At 35.0% G+C, this 25,408-nt stretch overlaps 2 protein-coding genes across 5 annotated transcripts in view; one reads left to right on the top strand and one right to left on the bottom strand.

Moving 5' to 3' along the window:
- Nucleotides 1–19,158, top strand: part of LOC106670476 (protein BCL9 homolog) — a 30,117-nt gene extending 10,959 nt beyond the window's left edge. For 2 of the 4 annotated variants that reach the window (XM_014400879.2, XM_014400874.2), the window contains 6 exons: nt 5,345–5,594; nt 5,650–5,912; nt 6,047–6,251; nt 7,445–8,035; nt 12,547–12,742; nt 15,450–19,158. In XM_014400879.2, the coding sequence (XP_014256365.1) occupies nt 5,357–5,594; nt 5,650–5,912; nt 6,047–6,251; nt 7,445–8,035; nt 12,547–12,742; nt 15,450–16,611 (2,655 nt within the window). In that variant the 5' untranslated portion in view covers nt 5,345–5,356 and the 3' untranslated portion in view covers nt 16,612–19,158. Of the gene's footprint in view, nt 1–450; nt 577–5,331; nt 5,595–5,649; nt 5,913–6,046; nt 6,252–7,444; nt 8,036–12,546; nt 12,743–15,449 lie in introns of those variants that run through there. The other 2 variants (XM_014400876.2, XM_014400877.2) reach the window with 2 other exon arrangements.
- A 2,885-nt stretch (nt 19,159–22,043) lies between these two features.
- On the bottom strand, nt 22,044–24,624 carry LOC106670445 (NADH dehydrogenase [ubiquinone] 1 alpha subcomplex subunit 7-like). Its single transcript, XM_014400801.2, has 3 exons — nt 24,462–24,624; nt 22,278–22,468; nt 22,044–22,192 (listed from the first exon to the last, which is right to left on the bottom strand). The coding sequence occupies exons 1-3, from the start codon at nt 24,525–24,527 to the stop codon at nt 22,129–22,131; spliced, it is 321 nt and encodes a 106-aa protein (XP_014256287.1). The 5' UTR covers nt 24,528–24,624; the 3' UTR covers nt 22,044–22,128.
- Nucleotides 24,625–25,408: the final 784 nt, after the last annotated feature.

The following is a 25,408-nucleotide window of genomic DNA, read 5'->3' as shown; positions in this document are numbered from 1 at the left end:
GAGAAAAGAATCTTTCAGTGTTAGCATGAAAATACAATAATTCAAGTTTATTTACTTCTGACTAAAAATCAAGCCCTGAAGGAGGTACAATAAAGTTATGAAAGCTAGGCGAAGATTTAAAATTAAAAATATTTTATTTGACCACATCCCTGATAAACAAGTGAACAATAGTTTTCAATTGTATCAACGGACTGGTCCAAAACCTTTTCATTTTTTGGTTTATCATCGTTTATTTATAGCAAGGTTGGGAAATCATAAAAAAATCAGAAAAAAGAGGAATAACTCCTCATCTATTGAGATTCGAACCATAGTTAATTAGGACTTTTTGGTTCTTTTTTGAATGTACACCCTGTATTTGAGTAGGACTATTGTGACATCATCGTTGACAAACCGATCTCGAAGCTCAGCCTTGAAAGCTGGAGGGGTGGCTGGCTTTGGCTCGAATTCTCAAAGAGCCACAATTTCCACGTTAACCTTCCATAGTTTATAAAAAAAGTTATGAAAACATTCAGTGCTCCAACATCCAAGAGGAAGGCATTTGAAATTATTTATAGAAATCTATGAAATATCTGGAAGGTGGGTGAAATAGTATTTTCTTTCCCGTTTTTAAGATCATTTCTGACTGCCGTAGCGCGGATCCGCTCTCGAAACGGATCAGAAACGCTTGTGTCAGTTTGTCAGAACGGATTTATGCCATCTCCTTTCCTCCGTCCTCGAACATAACCCGTGGTATCGGCTCTTATTATAATTCCGAATACGTTCCGCCGACTCGATTCGATCCAAATCCATGTTATATTGTTAAAATAGCCTTGCAATTAAATGTGAAATATGTTTATGAGATATCACATAAATAATCCCCTCCATTTTTGTTCTGTAACATAATACAACAGATGCATATTTTCTTCACCTCCAGAACGCATCTTTAACTGAAACCAAAAATAGGACTTTCCATGTTGTTTAATAAAACAACAAGTTTTATTATTATTTGTATAAATAGAAACCAATAGAAATTATTATATTGGAAACTCTCCCTTGAACATTGATGTAGAAAACAGATGCACACCACTTTTATGGCGGTGCTTGTCTGGGTTCCTGAATGCCTAAGTTTGGAGGATAATAACCTCCAGGCCTGACGTGTGATCCGGCCCTTCAATACTAAAATTACAATACACAATATTAAAAGGAAATGGCAGCGACAGTGGGTCGCAACCGCAAAGATGCTCTACGGATGAAAAGCATGGCTGATGGACTTCGGAGAATTTGAATCAACTAAGAGGGATCATTCTTGCCAATTAAGGATAAGCCATGCGAGGTTGACATGGATGCTTACTTGTGAGCCACAGTGTATGTATGTGTCCTGTGAGTAGAGAAAGATTGCTCGATTTGTCCCACTTACTTGACCTGCAAATGATGCAGCTAAAGTCAGGGCATCCTTACCACTGGATCTGGCGAGCAATCCAGCTCTCAGACATTAAAAATGCATTTCAAAAGGAAAAGGCAGTGTCAGTGAGTCATATGGGCAGAGAAGATCATCTGTAGTTAGAACACAGTAGATAGCCCTTGAATGATATAAATCTTCAAAGTGAGATCATTCTAGCCGAATTTAAAATAAGCTATGTGAGGTTGACATCCAGTGTGTAGATGGAGATCACTCAATGTATCCTACTTAATTGACCTGCGGATGAAGCAGCTAAAGATGGGACATCCTGACTTCTGGGCTCGACGAGGGATCCGGCACTCAGACACCAAAATTGCAATACAAAAGATCGAAAGGAAATGACAGCGACAGTGAGTCGCAATGGCAGAGAAGCTCATACTTATCAAGAGCATGGTTGATGGACCTCGGAGAATCTGAATCAATTAAGAGAGATCATTCTTCCCAATTAAGGATACGGATGTTTATTTGTGAGCCACATTGTATGTGTCCTGCATGTAGAGAAAGATTGCTCGATGTTTCCCACTTACTTGATTTGCAGATGATGAGCTAAAGTCAAGGCATCGTGACCACCAGACCTGATGATCGATCCAGCCCTGAGACACTAAAATTACAATACAAAAGATTGAAAGAAAATGGCAGCAACAGTAAGTCGCAATGGCAGAGAAACTAGTACATATCAAGAGCATGGCTGATGGACCTCAAAGAATCTGAATCACTTAAGAGACATCAATCTTGCCCAATTTAGAATAAGCTATGTGATGTTGAAACAGAACCTACTTTTTGGCCAAAGAGTATCTGTCCAGGGTGTAGACGAATATTGCTCTATGTATCCTACCTAGTAAACCCATGGATGAGGCAGCTAAAGATGGGACTCCTGAGCGATTCAACCCATCAGACACTAAAAAAGCAATACAAAAAAATGGTAGTGTCAGTGGGTCGGATCGGCATAGAAGCTTATGTCTACAAGAGCATGGTCATTTGACCTCAGATAATCTGAATTATCAAAATGTGATCATTTTTGCCCCATTAAGAATAAGCCATGTGAGGTTGGCACGGACACCTATTTTGTAGCAAAGAGTATGTGTTCAGCTTGTAGAGAAAAATTGCTCGATGTGTCTCATTTAATTTACCTGCAGAAGATCAAGCCACAGTCGGGACATCCTAACCTCCAGACCTGACAAGCGATCCAGCCCTCAGACACTAAAAATGGATTACAAAAGGAAATGGCAGTGTCAATGGCTTGGTCGGCATAGAAGCTCATATGTACAAGGCCATGGTCGATTGACCTCAGAGAATCTATATTATCAAAGAGGGATAATTCTTGCCCAATTCAGAATGTGCCATGTGAGGTTGGCACAGACACCTATTTTGGGCCAAAGGGTAAGTGTTCAGCTTGTACAGAAAGGTTGCTTTATCCTACTTAATTCAGCCTCAGATGCTGCAGCTAAGGTGATCTCTGGACCTGACAAGTAATCTGACCTGTCTTTGGCAAGAATGATCTTTCTTCAACCCTCTGAGGCCATCGACCGTGCTTTTCATACTACCCAGTGACATTTTCATTTCCTTTTGTATCACATTTTTAGCATCTGAGGTCCAGGATCGCTCGTCATGTCTCTGCCAACCTTGCAGTTATTATTCTGATTCCTACCCTCCTGACCTCATGCGCAATCCATCCCTCAGATGTTAAAAATGTAAAAATAAGCCATGCAAGATTCACACATAATCTACTTTTGGACCAAAGTGTGTCTGGTGTGTAGACAAAAATTGCTCGATGTATCCCACCTAATTGACCGGCGGACACAGCAGCTAAGGTCAGGACATCCTACTTCTAGATCTCCGGCCCTCAGATGCTTAAAATGCTATCAAAAATATAATCAAAAGGAAGTGACAGTGTTTATGGGTCGTATTAATAGCATGGTCAATGACCATCTGGAGGATCTGAATCATCAAAGAGAGATCTTGCATGATGATGATTGCCCTCTGTTCCGATTTTTGTAGGAAAAAGGGAAATTTTTAGTACATATAAATATTTTTATCGTAGTTAATTAATGCTTATATAAATAGTTTGGTGATACATTTATTCTGTTTTATGTGAATGTATTTATTAATGTGAATGTGTGTGTGCGTGTGTGTGTGTGTGTAGTGAGAGAGAGAGAGAGAGAGAGAGAGAGAGAGAGAGAGAGAGAGAGAGAGATAGGCAGGTGAAAACTACATGCATAGCTGGAAACAACCTTATACCACTTTTTTCTTCTTTTTTTTTTAATAAGGAAAATAGCGCTGTTTCATTGTACATATTACTTATTAGATATCTTGTTTTTGTTTCCTTTTGTGTATATTGAGAGTTGAATAGTACTATTAAATAGCATGAATGTATTTAATAGTGTGAGAGCCGATGGTGGATTGTTGATTAGCCCTTCATCCTTCAATCCTTCAATTGGGTTAGTTATAGATAGTATTTGTAAATTGTGATGGATTATAGATTTATTCTGTACATGTGTGCGAAATTCATTATAATGCTAGTAATTAAGTTTATATTGGATAGATATTTTTTCTTTTAATTACTTCATTTAAATACTAGTAACACAGTTTGACATGGTGTCCCTTGAAGAGAGCTGATGTTCATTTGGTTTCAAAACTTTCCAGCATTACATTATAGTATAAGGTGACAGGGCGGGTTCTTAGGATGGGAAAGTGTAGAGACAACTGGGAGGTAAGGATAGTATGGATTGAAAGCTTGGTGTTGAACTTTAGGAAGTGAGTTTAGATAATTTCATCAACAAAAATATTGTTGAAGTTATTGTGAGTTTAGTGAGGTAGTAAAGAGTTTTGACAATTGTAGGACTTTTTATTGGAAGGATTGGATTCAATGACACCCCACCATCAAAACAGATTTCAGTTCTAAAAATCTTCACACCTGTCCAAGCCTCCTGTTGTCTCTTAAGTTTCGTCCGGGGATCCCTCATCAGTCTGTTGTCTTGGTATAGAAGTCGGTAGTTACTTGTTATTGTTGCACAGTGGAGGGGAAAATTTTTGTTTTTAAATATATACCGGTGCATTTTTCCTCGTTCATTCTTGTCCTCCACCTTTAATACCAGTCTGATAAACTCAAGGTATTCTTTGATATTGGATCAGTGTGTAGAATGAGAGGGTAGAGGAATAAGTCTTGGGCGAACAGTTATCTAGAAAGGAATGTTCAAGATTGAGTGAGATGATATATTAATAATATTAATTAGGTTAACTTCTTGTATTGTGGGCTGAAATGACGTAGCTGTCGATAGCCCTATAGCCTATCGAGTATTGTCCATTGGGCAGGATGGACAATACTGAGGTCTGATTTTGGAAACTGGAACCATTAGTGGATTAGATGATTCTCACAAAAATTCTAATTACAAGGCTAATGCTGAGATGTAAACCCTCAACCATTAAGTGTCAGATTTAAGAATTGGGCACTGCAATACACCTTATTTTCAATAATAATTATTCAGATATCATGAGATGCGGTCGGGTGTGATGTAGGTTTCAGAAAGACATTTTCTTTATCGTGCCAACGTTCGATCTTTTATTGAGATCATCTTCAGGGCTCAAAGTGTTTGTCTTCTGTGTAATTGTGCCATCCTTGCGTGTCGTGTTGAGAGTGCCCATGACACTCAAGGATGGCACAATTACACAGAAGACAAACACTTTGAGCCGTGAAGATGATCTCAATAAAAGATCGAAACATTGGCACGATAAAGAAAATGTTTTTCTGAAACCTACATCACACCCAACCGCATCTCACAATATCTGAATAACTATCGATTAACGGTCATTAATCTCTACACATTTCAATAATAATTTTTAAACATAAAATTTAGAATGATGTTTTAAAAATTTTAATAATGTTTTATTAACAGTCTTTAAATTCAGCTTCAGAAAGATATGATCAAAGATAAGCAGCGAGATAAAAAGAAAAATGGTGGCACCAGTGGCAACGTCTTTGAAAATACACCTACACCAAGTAGTACCACTAGTGAAAACAGGGAAGAATGCAGTAAAAAAGAGGAAAAGGGTCCGGATGTGAAAGAAGAACCCGAAGAGAATGAGGCCCCCGAAAACAAAAGTTCGCACAATTCACCATTGGAAGAAATCAAATCTTCGCCTGCACAACAGTCCGAGAGTAGGTCAACAAGCACCAGTATATTTTATATTTATTATACAATTTAATTTTTTAGACTCTTGCGAAGGCGTCGGTGGCGTGTTGCATAACATTGGAATCCCTTCTGAAGGACTGCACGAAGGCGTGCAGCCTCTTCCTAGCAATGTCGTTAATAAACAACCGGTTACAATGGAAGCGCAATATATGCAACAGCAAAGTCAGATATTCGTCTTTTCTACATCACTGGCGAACAAAGCTGCAGAAACAGTTATTCAGGGCCAATTTGCTTCTATAATCGCATACCATTGTGCGCAACCAAGGACAAAGAAATATTTAGAAGTAAGTTTAACAGTTTAGTGTATTAAAATAATTTTAATAAATATTTTCAATAGTTTTTTCTTTAACTGTTCAATTATGCATTATTGCTGAGAGTGCAGAAAATTGTCATTTCAAAACCTGTTAATGATGTTTAGGGGACTAATCAACAAAATCAGATCATGCCCAACCAGTGTAGCAACGCAAACATGAACATGGATCAAAATACAGCCAAAAATACAATGAACAGCCACCATAATTTAATGCAATCTCATAACACACCTATGTTGCCCGATGGAATGATGTCAACTTTAGGGGAATTAAACCAAGATATAAATTTAACTACACCCCAGCCTTTAGCAGGTAAATATTAGTATACGAAATAACTATTTATACTGTCTTGGAATTGTAAATAAGTTGGTTTTAAATTAATTACGATTTTTAAGAAGTAGATTTTGTCACGAGTAGGTTGTTCAATCAAATTTAAATAACACATTTATTGCACAGAATTATTCAAAATGAACAGGCATAAAATGTCTTATAGGAAATAATCTATTATAAGTATTTAGGTTGCATTGCATCAGTGTAGAAAAAAAAATTTAAAAATCCTGGCACCCGGGCAGGATTTATAAACTTAAATTCTTCCTATCCAATCCTTATTAACTTATCCTGAAATCCTAACAGATTTTTGCTTCAGAATGAGCAGCAAGCTCTTAGAAATCAGACAGATACAAGCCGGTGTCCCTCAAGGGAGCATTCTTCGTCCCATCATATACCATCCACGCTGCTGACCGGCACCTCCTAATACCATCATCACCACCTATAGGGACAATAGCACAATTTTGTCCTTTAACTCGAATTCTTTCCAAGCTAGCTCCATTGCACAAGATGACCATGAGCTTACTGAAGACTGGTGCAAAAAGCGACAAGACTGAATGAAGGCAAATTTACTGTGTTCACATTGGGGGACCAGTCTTGCTCTCCACAGTACATCAACAACAAAGAAATTCCAACTTCTGTTTAAGTCAAACACTTAGGACTATACCTGGACAACAGGCCAGACTTAAGAGGCAACATTTTAACAGAAGTAGGGCAGCTACGAAGACCAAAATCTATCTTAACCATCAACACTCAACTAACCTTATAAGAGACTTCACTGCAACTACTTTTGACAGAGTGGAATTGTGAGGTCCTGCTATAAGAGGTTACTTGGCTTGAAAGGCTTGAACAACAGTCGCCCGGTGGTGCCATTGTTGGACGATCTTACCTTGCTCCCTCACAAGACTTTTTTAAAGAGGATATTCCAACTATGAAGTTGTAGAACCCTCAAGGTGCTGATTTTCAAAAAAAAAAAAAAAAATTATAAGTATGTTGGGTTTGAATGTAGGACCTTCACATTACAGTGATTAGCTCCATGTTGCGGCCACTCATGCCCCCACAATAAGTCTTAAACTTTAAATAGATTTTTCTATTGTTTTTGTGTTTTTTCTTTAATTACATTAAGCATTTTACGTCTGATTATTATGTGTATATTAAACAAAATCTTTTTTTTTTAGGTGTTAAAGTACCTGATGAAAATTTGACACCACAGCAAAGGCAACATCGAGAGGAACAACTTGCAACATTGAGAAAAATGCAGCAAATCCTTTTTCCTGAAGCTCTCCCCGGCCCGGAGGAAAATGCCCACGTCGAAAATCCTTTACCTGAAAATATTGATATGAACAAACCCCCGTCTAATCATTCAGATTGGCATAAACTTCAAATGCAACTTAATGACGATCAAAAAAATCGTAAAAATAGAGCGAGCGGACCCCCTCCGAGTTATCAGCAAGCTACAAGATCTGCAAGTGTCCCTATTGCACTTCAAAGCCCTAACCCAAGCTCCCCTAATAATACAACCTCAAATCTTTCACTCCCTTCGCCCAGAACGTGTTCTGGGATTAATTCACCGGCTGATAAAGTTTCAAACAGGATTCCTGGGCCAAGCCCGACAATGGAATCCCCTAATCCAGTAAGGAATGCTAACTCAAATCCACCGACACCCGTTTCAAGTCACCTTTCTCCTAAGCATAAAGACAAGATTAATGCTTCTAATGAATTTTCACCTTCTAGTACAGTTTCTGCACAAAACTCACAACAGTCGCCTGGTATGTATTGCTTTTTACACATTTATTACTTTTTTTTTTTTACAAGTACTGTTGTTGGTGCAAAATTAATGCAGGTTTTGAAAATTTGTTTTATTTTTTCAGGTGCTTGTCATATAAGCAAAGCTAAATACTTTATAATAATTTATGGATCATAATAAATACTTTTAACTGTTATCTTTTATATAAAACGTTTTAGTTTATGTTGAATTCTATAAACGTCCAAACTAGATTTTTGTCAAATTTGTTTGTACGAATTTAAACTTAGGTGAACTGCGGCCCAAATTGCTCGTAATATCAATACAGTTTGGAAGGAGAGAAACATTTGCGAATGCATGATGCAGCGATGATTTCAGAGATTTCGTCTTGGAGATTTTGATCTCGATCATTGAAGAAAATTCATGTAAGACAACATGGCATATTGTGGAAGAACTTAGTGGTAGCCAATCAAGTGTTGTTCTCCATCTGGAGCAAATTGGTAAAGAAAAGAAGCTCGACTAGTGAGTACTGCACGATCTAACCGAAGCCCAAAGAAATCAACACTTTGAAATTTCCACTTCTCTTCAGTTGTGCCACCTAAATGATCCATTTCTTGATCAAAACATCACGTGCAACGAGAAATGGATTCTGTATGATAACGTGGTGTGTACAGGTTAGTGGTTGGACAAGGATGAAGCACCAAAACACTTCCCGAAAACAAATCTGCACCGAAAAAGGTTATGGTGATTGGTGGTGTAGTGCTGGAGTTGTCCACTAAAAAATCCTGAATCATGATGAAAATATCACATCAGATAAATATTGCCAAGGAATTGACAAAATGCAACATCTTTGGCCAGCATTGGTAAACCATCAGGGGCCAATTCTTCTTCACAATAATGCCACAATACCAACCCTGCGGAAACTTAAGGACTTAGGACTTATCAAACCTTGCTGTACCCTCCATATTCACTGACAGCCATCCACTTTTTTAGGCATTTGATCACTTCAAGGATAAAATTTTTAGAGAGCACGGTGAAGACGAAAACGCCTTCCAAGACTTTATTGTGAGTCGAAATGAAGATTTTTATGTCAGCGGAATAAAAGTGAAATGAAATAGATGGTACAATAACAGGAGGCATACAGGTCAGTAGTTGGACAAGGATGATGCACCAAAACACTTCCTGAAACCAAATCTGCACCCAAAAAAGATTATGGTGACTGTTTGGTCGTGTACTGCTGGGGTTTTTATTATAATTAACTGAATTACGGTGAAAATATCAAGCCATGGCCAGGCCACATGTCACAATGCAAACCTGCAGAAACTTAAGGAGATAAGATATAAAACCTTACCGCACCCTCCTTATTCACCATACCTCTCGCCTAGACTTCCACTGTTTTAGGCATTTTGATTATTTCTTGAGGGATAAAATTTTTAGAGAATGCAGTGAAGCCGAAATCACTTTCGAAGACTATTGTGAGTTGAAATAAAGATTTTTATGTCAGTCAGCAGAATCAAAGTGCATAAAAAAAAAATTATGACACGTAGGCAAATGTGTATAGATTGTGATGGAAAAGATTTTGAATAAATTTTCTTTATTTTATAAAAATTAAAATTAGTTTTGGCTGCCTTTTCAAAACCTGCATTATTTTTGCACCAGCCCAATTTATTTAAATTTTATAACAATGATTTATTTATTATTTTGTTGAGATTTCATTTTTTTTTATTTTATCTCAAACAAAATATGATGAACCTCCTTTTAACAGATTTTAATTAAAACTTTTATTTAAAATATTTAATGAAAAACAGAAAATTTTAGGAATTTAGTAGGTATTCTCACCCAATTTTTATTCAGTCTGGAATTGGCCATAAAGAACAGATCTTGGAGCTCAATTTTATTTACTGTCACCCCTCTGTAGTCAACTCATATTAATAATAATTAAAAGACCTATTTCGGAGGCTTTAGTTTTATAAAAATAAGAAACACTAAAAAGAATTTGCCTTGTGATTGATTGTGATTGCATCACGAGCATAAAATGTCTTTAAAAAAAGGGCTATGAACATTGGATCACCAATTTAAATTAAACTTTTTTTTTTTGGTGATAGTAGGTTGAAAACTATTAGACAGTCCCAGCATTCTTGCTAATTGGGCCTAGGAGCTTAGAAACAAAACTACGTAATTATTTAAATAGTATTTTTCTGCCTTTGGTTGGTATGTATTTAAAGGTGATTATATCAGTATATTTGTATATTTATGTAGAATAAGAAAATAATATGTGCGATTGTATTAAATGAGGTTAGATACATATAAAAAGTTGCAAAAAACAATACAAATGCTTTCAGTAAAGTAGTCCAAAAAATTTCTTTTTAAAAAAATTGCATTTGTTTTAAGTACCTCTTAAAGCTCTTATATATGGATTTTAATTGCAATCAAAAGATAGGCATTTTTGGGCTGGATTAACCCAGGAGAAATTTTTTTCTCTCCTGAATCCTGTAGCCCCAGTTAAAATTCATCTCCTCTGGATTTTTATCAAAATTCAATGTTATTACAATCATTGGAATGCAGAATGTCTTTTCCTTCAGGCTATGTCAATTTATGCCATTATAATTGAGAAAAATAAGGATAAAATCAACAAAAAAAAAACTATCAAATGTTTTATTATATTTTGCTTAGCCTAATTTATTTACAGAGGCCAGGTTTATGCCAGATAGTATAGTTTATAAAGGTTCTAAACACCTGTAAAGTTTCCTTTGTTAACTGAGTTGTTGCAGTTATACCCTGTGATTTGGTGATTTTCAAAAAAAAAAAAAAAAACTTAAGGCATTTGGATGGAAGGCTTAAGGGGGAAAATATTAATTTTTTTCTCCAAAAATTTGTATTCAGGGTTTTTTTAATGCAAATATAAATTTAGTTTCATAGCAAATAAATATTTGAACCTACTTTGCCATGTCGCTCGATCACGAAATGTATATTATTAATATCAAATTAATCCATATTTGCTTAGTGGTTATAATTGACCATGTTAATTATTCTTTTTATCTAAGGTTTTTGGTTTAGTTAAAAAATTAATGTCATGAGTGGGATTCGAACCCACGACCTTCAGCTCAATACGCCGTTGCTCTGACTACTTTTCACCTCAACAAAAAACCTTAGATAAAAAGAATAATTAATTGGAATTATTAAATCTATGATGCCCAAACTTTGGTTAGAAGTGTATTTGAATTACAATTTTTTCTTATAATAATTTATATATGGTTTTTTTCAAATAGGTTTATTATATATAATGCTGCGATGTGTTTATAGCAAACAAAAAAATTAACATTTTTAGGCTGGATTAGTCTGAGCAATTTTTTGTTGACTCGGATTGCACAGTGTCCCACTTATAAAATTAATATCTTCAGGATTTTATCCAAATCCAACATTAGTACAACAGTTGGAAAGCTGGAATGTTCTATTTTCAGCTTGTATTAACAGATTTTATGTCGTTATAAATGAGGAAATTAAGGATGAAATTTAAAAAAAACACCTCAGATGTTTTATTTTATATCTCCGGTTATAATTTATTTGCAGAGGCAACGTCTATACCGTTACATATAGTTTATAAGGTGATAAGTCTTTATAAAGTTTCCTGTAGATTGGAGGAGTCGTTTCAAAGTTTACATCATTTTTGTGATTTTTGAAAGAAAAAAAAAATTGAAGTCAATGTAAGGCAAATAGGTTGAAAGAAAAAATAAATTTTAGACTCCCAAAATTTATATTCAGGGGTTTTTGAGGGTGCAGAAAATGAGCAACAACTTAGTTTCTTCTTTTAAAAGAATATATATTTTAGCCATCTTTGCTACTTCTCTCGATCACAAATTATGTATTGTATTTCAATAGGCAGCATGAATATCCTCACAATAATTGCGCAATTGATTATTTTTACAAAGTAACTTAAAATATTTTTTATTAAACAAGTGACAAAGGTGATATTTTCCAGTTTTTCACCAAAAATATTTTGTTGGAGAACTTGAAATACAGGAACGAAGGAAAAAAAAAACTATTTAAATTACTTAAAATATTTTTTTATGGCACCTAGAGCCTATTGACAAGAATGTTGGACACGTGACTAAATTTTTAGGCCAGGTATCATCAAAAAAGATTCATTGAAATCTGTGATCCCAGTCCTTAGCCTCCCCTTGTTTTATTCATTTATCATACTAATTGAAAATATGTATTATGTACAACATAATTTTTTTTTTAATACCATATTTTAAACCCTTCTGAATGAGGACAAAGCCGTGTTCGTAGAGGGGTTTCACTTTATTTACAAACTTATTTAGAAGAAAAAAAATCCAATCCAAGACTTCGATTGGAACTGGTCATTTCTTGCATATCAAACTTAGTGTTTAACCAATTAAACTCCCACAATTTGAAATTTTTATACTTGGTGTATTATATAATTAATTACACATTAATAAAATGAAATGATTTCTATTTTTAAAAAATTACTCAATTTATTTCATTAATCCATTGTGGACATTGTTTTTTTTCCAGTTGATTCTCTGTACTGTAGATCAGTGCAATCCATTGGAGGACAAAAACAAGGATCAAATACTGGAAAGGAGCCGAATTTAATGCCTGTGCCATCCCCTCAGCAAATACAATATTTAAATGCATTCGAAGGGCAAGAATTGACCATTCAAAAACAACCTAATACAAGCTTAAAAGAAACGGGAAGAAAAACACCAGTGTATGTATAACTACAATCTATTTTTTACTACGAGTATTTTATTTATTTTGATGAGGCCAATTAGAACATTTTTACCTACTTAAAATCTTTTTATAACATTGAATATGATCTAAATTTACTTTTTATCTAAGGTCTTGGTTGAGATGTAAAAGCTCAGACACTAGCTTTTTCGCTTCAAACAAGACCTTAGATAAAAAGTAAAATTAATTTGAATTAATTAAGGTTTTTTAGTTGAGATGAAATCCACTCGGACATCAACTCCCCATCTCAACCCCACCTTATGAGTTTTCCCTCCTTTTCCCATTTTTCAAATGTCGTGTAATCAGTTTGGATTCTCGACGACAATTGAAATGGCGACGGAGAGCTTTAGTGAAGTGTACTTCATTTTAATTCATTAAATTCACTATTTTCGTGGTCCGCTTGACCAATTAAACATTACAATTAATTAAGGTTTTTAGTTGAGATGAAAAAAAGTCAGTTGACTTTTTTTCATATCATTACTATATGCAATAAAACAACCCTGTTTCCTCCATGAATTGGAACCACAAAGAAAATAAAAATAGGGGACCCCCATATACTCGCTGCTGCGCAATTCTTATATCGGGTGGCATTCTTACGCATCCTCTATATGGAGCCGAGGAACCCTGTCAATTAAGTGGGATTGAGTAACTTTTCTCTGCATCTCGGACATGTACATGTGCTTTGGCCCAAAAGTAAGTGTCCATGAGTTAACCGACCTTAATCAGATGAAGATGACCCTTCTACAAATCAGATCCTCCTGAGGCCACACGGTGTTCTTGATTCATGTGATCTTCTCTGCCAATCTGACCCATCTCGGTTTCTGTGTTTAAGAGAATAATATATTTCATTAATTTAATTACTAATAGTAATTTAAGTTCATAACTATAACTTTATAACATGGGAAACAGAAAAGGACTGAAAGATGGCATTGCCTTCAGTTCCGCTACTCATGTTGGACGATTAAGTTTTCATTCAATCATCGGCCTGTTCAGTCTTAACTGACAGATCAACTGGACCCCATTCGCATTCAGGCACAAGCCGGCCGGATGGGGGGCCCTTTGTTTAAGGAGTACTAGGTCATTTACTTATCATTGCTCCAATTTCTTTCCCTGGGTTTTTGTCATTTCCCAGGTTATGTCTCCATTGAGCAGTTGCTTCACATCCAAAGATGATATGGGTGATTGTTTCTTCCTCATCATTGCATAACCTACATGGAGTCATTATTGAATATACTCATGTTATGTAGATATTTTCCCAGATGGCAGTGTCTGGTGGTCCACTTCTCTGATTTTCGCCTTGTCTAACTGTAGCAGTGAGTTTGCTAGCCTTGGTGAGTGTTAGCTTACTATGTCTAGCATCTTTATAGTTTATCCACTTCTCCTTTTTTTTAATCCATTCTGTGATGGAGAATTCTGTTTTTTTCCCCCTTTAATGAGTTTATTTCTTCTTCTCGTTTGCAGTCGGTTGAGACTATAGGATGATGTAAAGTGTTTCTGGGATCATGTAGTCAGTCCCCATTTCTAAGAATGGGTGCCTGATTTTATTAAATACTGTTGCGTCCCCGAAGTGTTTAGTTCCCATCCAGTTTGATTGTATCTGGAGCCTAAATGAGCTTTTCCTCGTTTCTCTGTTTATAAATATTTCTGATGAAGGTTTAGCAGAGTTTCTCATACAATTGACGGGGTTGTTTTCATTGCCCTTGTGATACAACATTGAATATAGTGATTATTTGTAGAACGTGAGATGCGGTCTGGTATGATGTAGGTTTTAGAAAAACATTGTCTTTATCATGCCAAAGAAAGAAACAAACAAAAAGAAAATGTTTTTTTAAAACCTACGTCATACCAGACCACATCTCATAATTTCCAAATAATCATTAACTAACGGTCATTAAACACCACACATTGAATATAATCAGGGTCATCAGTGGCCACAACAGTTTATGCGTTGACATGGCGCGCATCACTGTAAGGTAAAGGTCACGGGTTTGAATCCAGCAGCCCCATACTTACAATTGGGCTTTTTTTTTTTTTTTTTTTTTTTTTTTTNTCACTAGTTTTGTGGTCCGCTTGACCAATTAATATCTTACAATTAATTAAGGTTTTCAGTTGAGATAAAAAAGTCAATGGCATGAGCGGGATTCGAACCCACGATCTTCGGCCATTTCATTTGTTGCCAAGAATCAAATTGATTACAAGACATTTGAAAAATGGCAAAAAGGAGGGAAAATTCAAAAGGTGTGGTTGAGATGGGAGGTCGGTGTCCGAGTGGATCGAGGTCACGATAGCTCAAGTAGTAGAGCAGCGGCATATCAAGCCGAAGATCGTGGGTTCGAATCCCGCTCGTGCCATTGACTTTTTTATCTCAACTGAAAATCTTAATGAATTGTAAGATTATTACATAGGCTATTTTCAATGTTTAAATGAAGGAATGGAGTGTTTTCTTTCAAATTGGCCTTATCCCTGATTTTTAATTAATATAAAATGATAATATTGAAAACTTATGCTAATTATATTGGATATAATTTTGGATTATGTGGAAATGTAAATTAATGAAGAAAAATTGCACACCCCTTGATTAAGAAAGTCAATTATTAATTTATATACGTTATTTATTTAATTTTCAAAATATTTATTTTTGTTATTGTTAAGTTTTATATAAAATTAATAAGTTATTTTATTTATAGGACGCCACCTACTAGCTTAGAGGGGGTCTTACCTGCCACATCTAGTGGTATCACGGGTGATAGTGGGAGTAGTGGAGCTAATAATGGTGTCCCCAGTTCTGTTGGTGTGGGGACTGGTGCTGGGACCGACGGTGGCCCTGGCAGTGGGAATTATCCATGTATCGGTCCTGACAATGTGCCATTGAATCCGAACAGGATTAGCGTATCGGCTGCGAATAAATCGTCTCATTTTGATCCAATTAGCTCTTTGGCGCAAATGAGCCAACAGCTCACGAACAACGTACCTAATTCACCTGTCAACCAGCCGAACCTCATGCCGAATATGCATCAAAACATGGTATCTTTTAATTCCCCGAATTCGAATCAACATTTGATGTCGATGGCCGATTTGCACCACATGCCCAATCCTCCTCCAGATCATAGAATACAAAACCAGATGCAATCTCATTTCGGCGCTCAAAGAGCTCAGTGTACTAGTGCCATGTCACCTGGAATATCAGTTTCTCCTAAGATGATGCAAGGATACGGTGTAGCTCAAAGACCTATGACGAGACCCATAGGATATAACGGCGCGAATATTCAGGTCAAGCCAAACGCTCCTAATACCATCCAGTATCTCCCATCTAGGCCTCAGTCTACACCAGGCCCAAGAGCACCTCCTAGTTTAGAATTTTTGCAGCGCTTTTCAAACCCACTCTCTAATTTAGACGCAAAAGTTCCAACTCATAATTTGCAGTATTTTCCCAACAATTACCCTCAAAATAATATGAACGATATGGGAATGTGTAATCCTCATGTTAATATCAGAGGACCGATACGAAACGCGAATCCCGGTATGATGAGAATGCAAGGGCCACAAATGGCACCGATGGGTTTCAACAATTCGGAAGGATTTCAAAATGCAAATTGTCAAATTTTTGGACCGCCGTCTAAAAACACTTCGATGGGATTAGCACCCGATGCGAGCCAACCATTACCACCTTCGATGGGCCAAGGCAATAATTTCAAAAATTCTACCTTTATCGGTCCCACTACTGCAGATCCAAATTATGCCCAACAGTTTCACAACTTTCAGCAACAACTGTATGCTACGAACACAACAAGAGGTCAGTTGAATAATCAAGCGATGGGTGGGAATCAGCATTATTTTGTGCCTAAATAATAAAATTAATCATAAACTCTTGGTTTTTTATTGTTTATTAAATATATATATATTATTTTTAATTTAGGGGTATTCATAATTTTTTTTATTATTGTTATTTCTTTAATTGGTTGTCCTATTGGAAATTTTTGTATGGATACACAATCTGAAAAGAATTCATGAAATGACAAGACTTAAAATCTGAATACCATAGATCTGGCATAATATATTGTATCGTTGCATTTGTAAAGTAATTAAAGTAAAATCCCAATACCGCATAGTGAATGAAAATACTAAAATAAATTGCGTCTTAATTAATTAAAACATTGAACAGGCACATCTAAAATTGCATGTACATTTTTATCTTATCAGATCACAGACCTCACCAAAATATTTTACAATTTAAATACATTTTGCAAAGTGTGTTCTGTGTACAAGACTGACGTAGAAACTAATTAATACAGAAATCCTTCTAAAATTGATTATGAATAGTCTAAAAAAAGTATTGTTAATAACCATTAACTTATTCTTGATCTTATATTGTCAAATGCAACAAGCTTGATGAATTTTTTTTAAATAATAGTAATAACCGAAAACTGTACTTCTGCAACATTACATTAGGTTGTTTAATCATTCGTTGGTATTGAGTGTATGTGCGTGTGTGTGTTTGTTTGCTTGCATGCATGCATGTCTGTGGCATGCACATGTGTGTGTACCCACACAAATATTGTATTATGTTATATGTGAAAGTTTTTCTTGTTTTTTTTTTTCATTTATATTTAACATTGTTGAATTGTTAAAAGTTTAAATACTGAAATCACCATGAAAATTATTATGTATTTGTTATTTACTTATGAAAAGAAAATATGTTATAATGTAAGAATTTCTAGGTGCCTGTGGATCGGTGGTACACTCAGAAAAATTAAAATTGAACACAAATATATTAACTAAGCTGAAAATAACTTCAACCTCTGACACAATACATGTTATTATTTTAGTCGGTTGTAATTTTTTTATATATATTTGTATATTTAATAACATTCAAAATGAAGTTCGAGATTGCAATTGTGTTCAGTTGTTCAAAGTGATTTTCAGAATAAAATAAAATAACATTTTTATAATTTTTTTAGTCGACTCGCGACAATTGTAAGCAGAAAAATGAATACCCTGTATAAATTATAATTTAAAAATTTGTAAAAATATCTAAAAACTTACGACTAGTTTAAATATAACTGCAAATATTCCCACTGCCTAGGTGAATCTCACGTAAATCGTATGATACAACGAAAACAAAACTGATGTGCTATTTAGTTGTAATAAACAATCAATCCTAAGTCCTAAGTGAATTGAAATTTTTCTTGACATTCATTATCCCACCAAAACAGTCGAAGTTAAAAACTGAAACTATTTATAAATTAACACTTGTTTATTGATTTATATGCAGAGTTCATCAGGTTGAGAATGAAGCTCATTGAAAAAAAATGTATATTACAAATGTTAAACGGGGTGTTAAGAGGTTTATACTCAACTTGCTGGGTGTATTAATTGTTTGCAGAGCATTTGTGAATTATTTTATGTAGTTATTTTTAAGAAAAATGTAGACATAACTTTTCAAAAAAACAAACAAACTATATTTTGTTCAAGATAACAAGATAGCTGTAAACTAAAAATATGGACATTAATAGTAAAGCTATAGTATATTATAATATAATGTAATTAGTTGGATTATTGATAATGTAAAATGTTTGCCTTGATATTAAGCAGATGCTAAATTATGAGTTGACACACGGAGTATTATTAAATATTTATCCCCCTTATTGTAATGAACACTCAGTTCGTAAAAAGCTCAAAGCTCACTCGTGCAAAATTGGCCTAAGGTGCATTTCACGGCCAAGTGTGCAGAAAATATGTCTTATACATCAGAAACTAGTCACTATCTTAAAAGTTGTTTTTTTATTTGTTTAATTAAATCTTGTACTAGCACAGTTTTTTAAAAAACATTTACATGACATATTTACTGCACTATTTGCCAGTGTAAATATAGCTAGATTGAATTTGTTTTACATAATTTATAATAAAAAAAATGAGTTAAATTAAAGATGACTCAAATGAACTGTGATAACTGGTTTCTCTGGTTTTTCTTAGAAATCCATATTATTTTGATTTATATTCGCATTAAAAGTGTAGTACTTAATCAAAAGGGCAAATATTTTTTTACTTACAAAAGTGAAATAAGTAATTTTTGTCTACCAAGTTATTTACAATTTTACTAAAAATTAGTTTGCTGTGTTTTATTAATATTGTTTTTGCTGTAAGCTATATATAGTTGATTTTACTTAATTTCTTCTTTTTTTATTGTATAGTGTGTTCCTACAATTATGCTTTAATCAATGTGTAAAGAAAAGTATATTGGTAAAGATTAATTAATTTTGTACATTACTGTTGAAATAGAAAGTGGTATTGTTTTATACATAAGACATTATTTTACACTAATTTTTGTCAATTCTTTAGTTTATTGTTAGTATTTTTTTTCTATTTCAAAATATTAAATAAATCTTTTCAATTTTACTTATAATGTTCATTTCTGCCTTATTGACTGTCAAACTGCCCCAGGGTAGTCAATATTCCTTGGGGTTATTTGGGTAGAGGTCCCTCCATTCACGTTAATAAATTACATTCACACTGCCCCAGAGAACTTGATGATATTCCTTACGTTTATTAGGGTTCCCTCATTGGAACACTGACAACAGCAAGGGCACTCGCAGTATTAACTTCTACCCTCGCCTTCTCAACACTTGGCTACTGGCTAACTGCTGCACCAATCGTCCAGTCCCTTCAACCGTTGCAGGGTCAACCAGCTCATTTCCTTGGCCTCCGACTTCAGCCAATGGCTCTCTTGGTCACGGACCTGTACCAACAGCTCACATAGTCCCGGCCTCAACCTTCAGCTCAATACACATCCCAACACACCAGCCCTTGTTGACCTGGTGTAGTCGGCTTGTCCAGGTAGATACTACATAGTGAGAGCTCGTCAGGTAGATGAGTCTCCCTTGTAATAGTGAATGTTGAGATCTTGTTGGGGAGACGAGTCTAAAGTCAGTAGGGCAGTGCCCCTGCTTATATACAGGATGGCACTACTCTGATTGGCTACAGTGGAGGGTGAGGCCATTCCAGAACTGGCGGTGTGACCTAGCAGGTAACTGCAGGTGGTCACTTCATATCCTAAAAAACACATTCGTACTGCCCTAGAGAGTTCGATGATATTGGAGTTATTGGAGTAGCCCCTCCATTCACCCTAATAAATTACATTTACAGTACCCCAGAGTACTCAATGTCCATGGAATAATATCGGAGAAGCACCTTCATTCTCACTAACAAATTACATTCACACCTCTCCTGAGTATTCAATGTTCATCTGTGTTTCTTTTTTCACACTAATAAATTATACTTACTGAGTACATTGATACACATAAGAACTATTTCTCATTCACCCTTGTCATTCAAACTAATAAATACGGAGATACTAATAGATACCAGAATATTAACCAGGGATCAAAGGTTCTGGCCTCATTATTCTCACTAATAAATACATTCATTCCAATAAATAACATAGGCAAGCATAAACATGCAAAGATCTATACAGTTGAAAAAATTATTATTATTATTATTGTTGTCCTGGGGTGTCAGCAATAACCCTAAAGTGGTGCATGTTAGGGGGTAATCTACGTGTGACCTATGTGCAACCTGGTATATTTTCCCTTCAGTTCCTTTCAGTCATTCATGTTTTTCTTTAGGATATTTTCCTAAGTTCATGAAAAGCTGTAGAAAAATTGTACTCAAGAGCCAAAAATAGATACTACCCAAGACAAAACTCAAAATAAGCAGATCCTTTATAATTGTTACTAAAATTTTATAAAAGAATAGATTTTAATATCAAGAACATTTATATAAGTGATAAATATTTTCAAAAATTACTACTAAATACTCACGAATTTTGACTGATAATGAGATAGAATTTATTGGATTATTTGTTTACTAAGTTCCTCGTAAACAAGGTTATAACATTGAAAGAACCCATTTGGAAGTACGTTAGGTTCTTGATTTTAAATGGTGGCGACCTGAGTTGTGTTAACCTGTGTGGCCACCGATGATTACTAAACATTTCAAATTACAAAACAGAAACATAAATAAGTGCTAGTTGTATATTTCCTTTTATAATCTTTAATAACAGGTACATATATGATTTTGTATTATTAACTGAAATAGTGTGAATGAATAATAGTATTTATTTACATGGAATGCAACAAACTCAAAATATGTTACAAAATACTTTACAGCATGGACAACAGTCCGTCAGCCGGAGTTGATGTGAGCAAACACAGAATAATAATAATAAAAATCCATGAAATAATTAAATTAAATTAATCTATGAACATACTATAAAATACTGCGATTAAATTAAACAAAATTTAAAAAAATAAATAAATGAATAAATCAAAAATAATAAAAATAAAGCAATACTAGAGAAGAAAATCGAAGAAATAGTAATAATAAAAGCTAACCAAATAAAGAGATATTGTAAAACATTAATAATTAAAGTGTTGGACTAGCTCGAATCTGTAAGTCCAGGCATGGCGAGCAAATCTGATGAGAGGACGACACAGACGGCCATCATTTAACATTGCTATGAGTGCGGGTTTGGTCAGCCTCGCCAGGCCAACGTGCAGGTCGCGAATCTCTGCCAGAATCGAACATTCGGCGACAAAATGAAATGTGTTTTCCACCGATCTGGAATTACATAGAACTACTTTTTCCATCCATGGAGTGTAATTTAAGAATACCAACTCGCACCTCAATTTAAATAGCCAGCAGAGCTCTCTAAGCGATAGACCACACGACTGGTCCGCAATCAGGCTGCATAAGCCAGCACAATGATCAAGTTCCGGATATAATGTAAAGCGGGACGGGACTACAGCTTTTTTCTGAAGCTCCTCATGGTGTGATTTCATTTTACTCAATAAGGTGGCCAACTGGCCACTCCATAATGACATGTCTTCCACAGTCAATTCACAATCACATCTCTGAGCCAGATCAATCCAATTCCTAAACCAGAAAGTTTTGGTTTTTATTATTTCCAAGGCAGAGATTCTTGGCAATCTATGAGGAGGTAACCTCAACATCCTTAGGCAGTAATCAAAGTGTAACTTCAAGGTGAACACTTCAAGTAGATCGACCTCCGTTTCGAGATAAACCATATGGTTTGGAGCTACCGATGGAATACCAAATAATTTTTTAATAAAAAAAACGCTGGAATTTCTCAATAACTTCGAATCGTCACGAACCTCAAGCCTGAGCTCCATAACCGACTACGTAAAGACAAACAGACTTAAAGAGACCGAACTTAAATGGAAGAGGCACTAGTTCCTGGGAAAGGAAAGCAGGCCAAACTGAAATAGTGTGTAATTCAACATTAATTTTATTTTTAACATTATTTCCTTTTTACAATAAATACAAATCACTAACAATATCAGTAAATGTTCAATCCCACTGCCACGGTTGCCCTGGAGTTTTCAAAACTTGTCCGACTTCTTTGCTTCCACCACTACAAAAATATTATTACTTTTTTTTAAGAAAATTAATTTATTAAAATCAGTATTATTTTCTTATATTGCCCTGTTGTACTTTACCTTGAACCAGCGATTTGTTTTATTGATGGTCCATCGGATAAAGTCAACGGTGGAACTACTTCTCTTCTGACATCCCTTGCACAGTAATAATTATCTGATAACTTGTGAGCTGGTCCTTCAGGAAGCACTGGAGGAGGCTGAGTTCTTGGAGCGTAGTAATCACCATATCTAAGAGGATTAGTATGCTTTCTCTAGAAAAAAAATTATATAAAGAAATGCTAACCTTTTTTTTACAACTGCATACAAAAAGCATAAAATACACAGATACAAGCACACATGCGATATTATTCTCAAAAGCAAACGCAAAGACGAAGCATCCAACCTCGTCACTGAGCTAAGGAAAATGAAGTTGCTTTTATTAATGGCCTTCTGAACTGGTATACTAGATCTAAGAATGAGTTGCCCTATTTACCAATGATACCTAATATTGCTAGTGTCTCACATAAAGATAAAGAAAACACTAAGGGTTTGTAATTTGAATATGTGTAAAAAATGACTATCAATCAAGGACCTGTATATCTGACCAACCACATAGGACAGTTACAAAATACACTGACACTGATTTTTTTTCCATTTTCTCGATAAAAGAAAATTCTGCCCTTAATTTGTCTCATTGTTTTTACCAATAAATATTCGTTTATGCTGTTTTAAATTGGGAATTAGAGGTAAACACACTTAATCCTTAATCCAAAACAAGGATAACGGATTTTTCAATGTTTACTTTTTACGGAATTTAAAATGTTTATTCAGTCTCATTAGAATTCTGAGGCAACAAACTGTTTAGTTTTCATCTTTGTTTTCATGATTTCAATTTTTAAACTTAACAATGCCACTTAGTATTGAGGATGTTGTGCGTGGTGTGGCACTTTTTGGTGATGGACATTCCCTACGAAACTCTGCAAGACGCCGTCAGACGTTTTCGATTAACTGGGTCCTACCATAGAAGGCCCGGTTCTGGACGCCCTAAGGTAACAGAACCAGAGGTTGACCGTTTTTTTGCCTTTGAGAATTTTGCGAAACCAACACCTTATTGTTGTTCAAGCGATTCATCAAAAAGTTCAAAGTGTCCAAATTTCGAACGCACTGCTCGAAGAAGATTAAATCAGTATGGACCCATTTACTCGAGACCACATCCATTGGTCTTTGACGATTGGTCTGCTGTACTTTTTACAGATGAGTGTGAGAGAGTGTGGAGAAGACAAAATGAAAGGTACAAAGCCTGTAATTGTTCCCAGAGCAAACGTTTTCAAGCTCAGTGGTGATGTGGGCAGGAATTTCAATGTTGAATCGTGTAGAGTTGATTGTTGTTTGTGAAAGGTCTTTCACAGCCAGTCACTATGTGGATGAAATTTTGGAAAATGGTGCGTTGCTTATCTTCGATGAAATCAGTGACAATCCTGTTCTAATGCACGATAATGCCCGACCACATGTCGCTTGCATAGTACAAACGTACCTTAAAACCAGGGTCTTAGCTTGGCCCACTCTCCAGACTTGAACCCCATCGAACATTTGTGGGATAACCACAAAAGACGACTAAGAGCACGTACATCTAAAGGGCTCTTCGTGAAGAATGGGCTAACCTCCAGCAAAGAGACATTTCCAGTTTGGTAGAATGTATGTCGAGGCGTCTGCGCAATATTGAAATGTTAATTAAAAATCTGAAATAAAATTAAAACGAATTCTATCTGTACTTTTTTTTTCTTAAAGGGAAAACAAGGAGGCTCCAGGTCCAGACAGGATTCCTAACATGTTAATGAAGAACGTCTTTAGAAAAGCCATAATATTATTAATGCACCTTTTATATGATATGATAAGATTGTATAAAAGGTGCATTATTCAAAAAAGCGGAAAGTCTTAAAGCTAATAAAAAAGCCGCGCAAAGTTCATGATAAGCCAAAAAGCTGTAGGTCTACTTGGCTGTGCTATAGCACTATAGTGTCTAGTCAGCTAAAATCAGTAATCTCCGACAGATAGCTGACAGAATTTTATCTTAAATTTGGTACTGTTCAGGAATGCTTTTAGGCAGATATCAATTGTCAGCAAGCTGATTATCACAGATGTACTCGGTATCTTTCAAATAACAGATTGACTCTAGCTCTTTTTTTATTGAAATTGACTGTTTTGTCCTTCTAACTCACTTGACATTTTTTTACCAAAGTTGAAAATATTTCGTCTGTCACTTACCCCAAGAAGAAAATTTCTGAACATATCAACGAGCGGTGTAACTTTCCTTAATTCGCCTTTCCCCATGTTGTTAATATTTTTTAAAACTATTTATTATTAAATATAAACAGAGTACAATAAAATTAAGTTGAAAAGAACAAAAGAAACCGTCTTAGGCCTTCTCTAGTCTTTACTGTGATGAAGAAAAATATGTGATGATCTCGAGTCTAGGATTCTAGAAAGCTATGACGTAAAACACGGAGCTATGACGTTTACAAAATTTGAATTTTTGATTTTAAAAAAACTTGAAATGCTTAAATAGTGTTATAAAAACGCATTGATAGAGTTTATGAAAAACCATTTATTAAGTAAAAATGATAACTTTTTAACTGCACATTCAATATCCACATCCAACATACTCAAAACGCCAACGTTGAAATTAAATGTCCCATTTGAAATGATAAAAGTTATGTTTAAATCAGAATAGGAAACAAAAAGTTTCCCAGGCTTTACTAGACAGATTCATCCTGTAAATTGAACTACACCCTGGACCACATTGCCTAGTCAGTATCGCAAGTCATGAAGATGGCCCATATAGTTGTCTGCTGTAAATCCTGCAAATTATTTATAAAACAACTCTTTACAGAATCACAAATTGCTGAAGACTTAGATGATAGTATTAAGTTAGATAAAATCTTAAATCCTAAAAATGAGGTAAATATATTGAAAATGTATTATTTCTTAAAGAAAGGATTCTTCTTGCAGAAGATATTTTTTTAAAAATTGAAGAAAATGACAATAAAATTAGAAATCCTAATTAAACTTTAATTTATGTTGTTAAGTGATTCTCTACAAATTTTTTCTGCAAAATTGTTTTACTTTTGCTATTAGTTTTATAAGATATCATTTGTCTAAAGCATAATGTATATATATATATTCTCTCTCTCTCTCACTCTCACTTTCTCTCT

The sequence above is a fragment of the Cimex lectularius genome, unplaced genomic scaffold (assembly GCF_000648675.2).
Source record: "Cimex lectularius strain Harlan isolate CLEC.00 unplaced genomic scaffold, Clec_2.1 scaffold31, whole genome shotgun sequence".
Lineage (NCBI taxonomy): Eukaryota > Metazoa > Arthropoda > Insecta > Hemiptera > Cimicidae > Cimex > Cimex lectularius.
The sequence above is the reverse complement of the archived record's forward strand: the minus strand, read 5'-3'. Positions and strand labels throughout refer to the sequence as shown.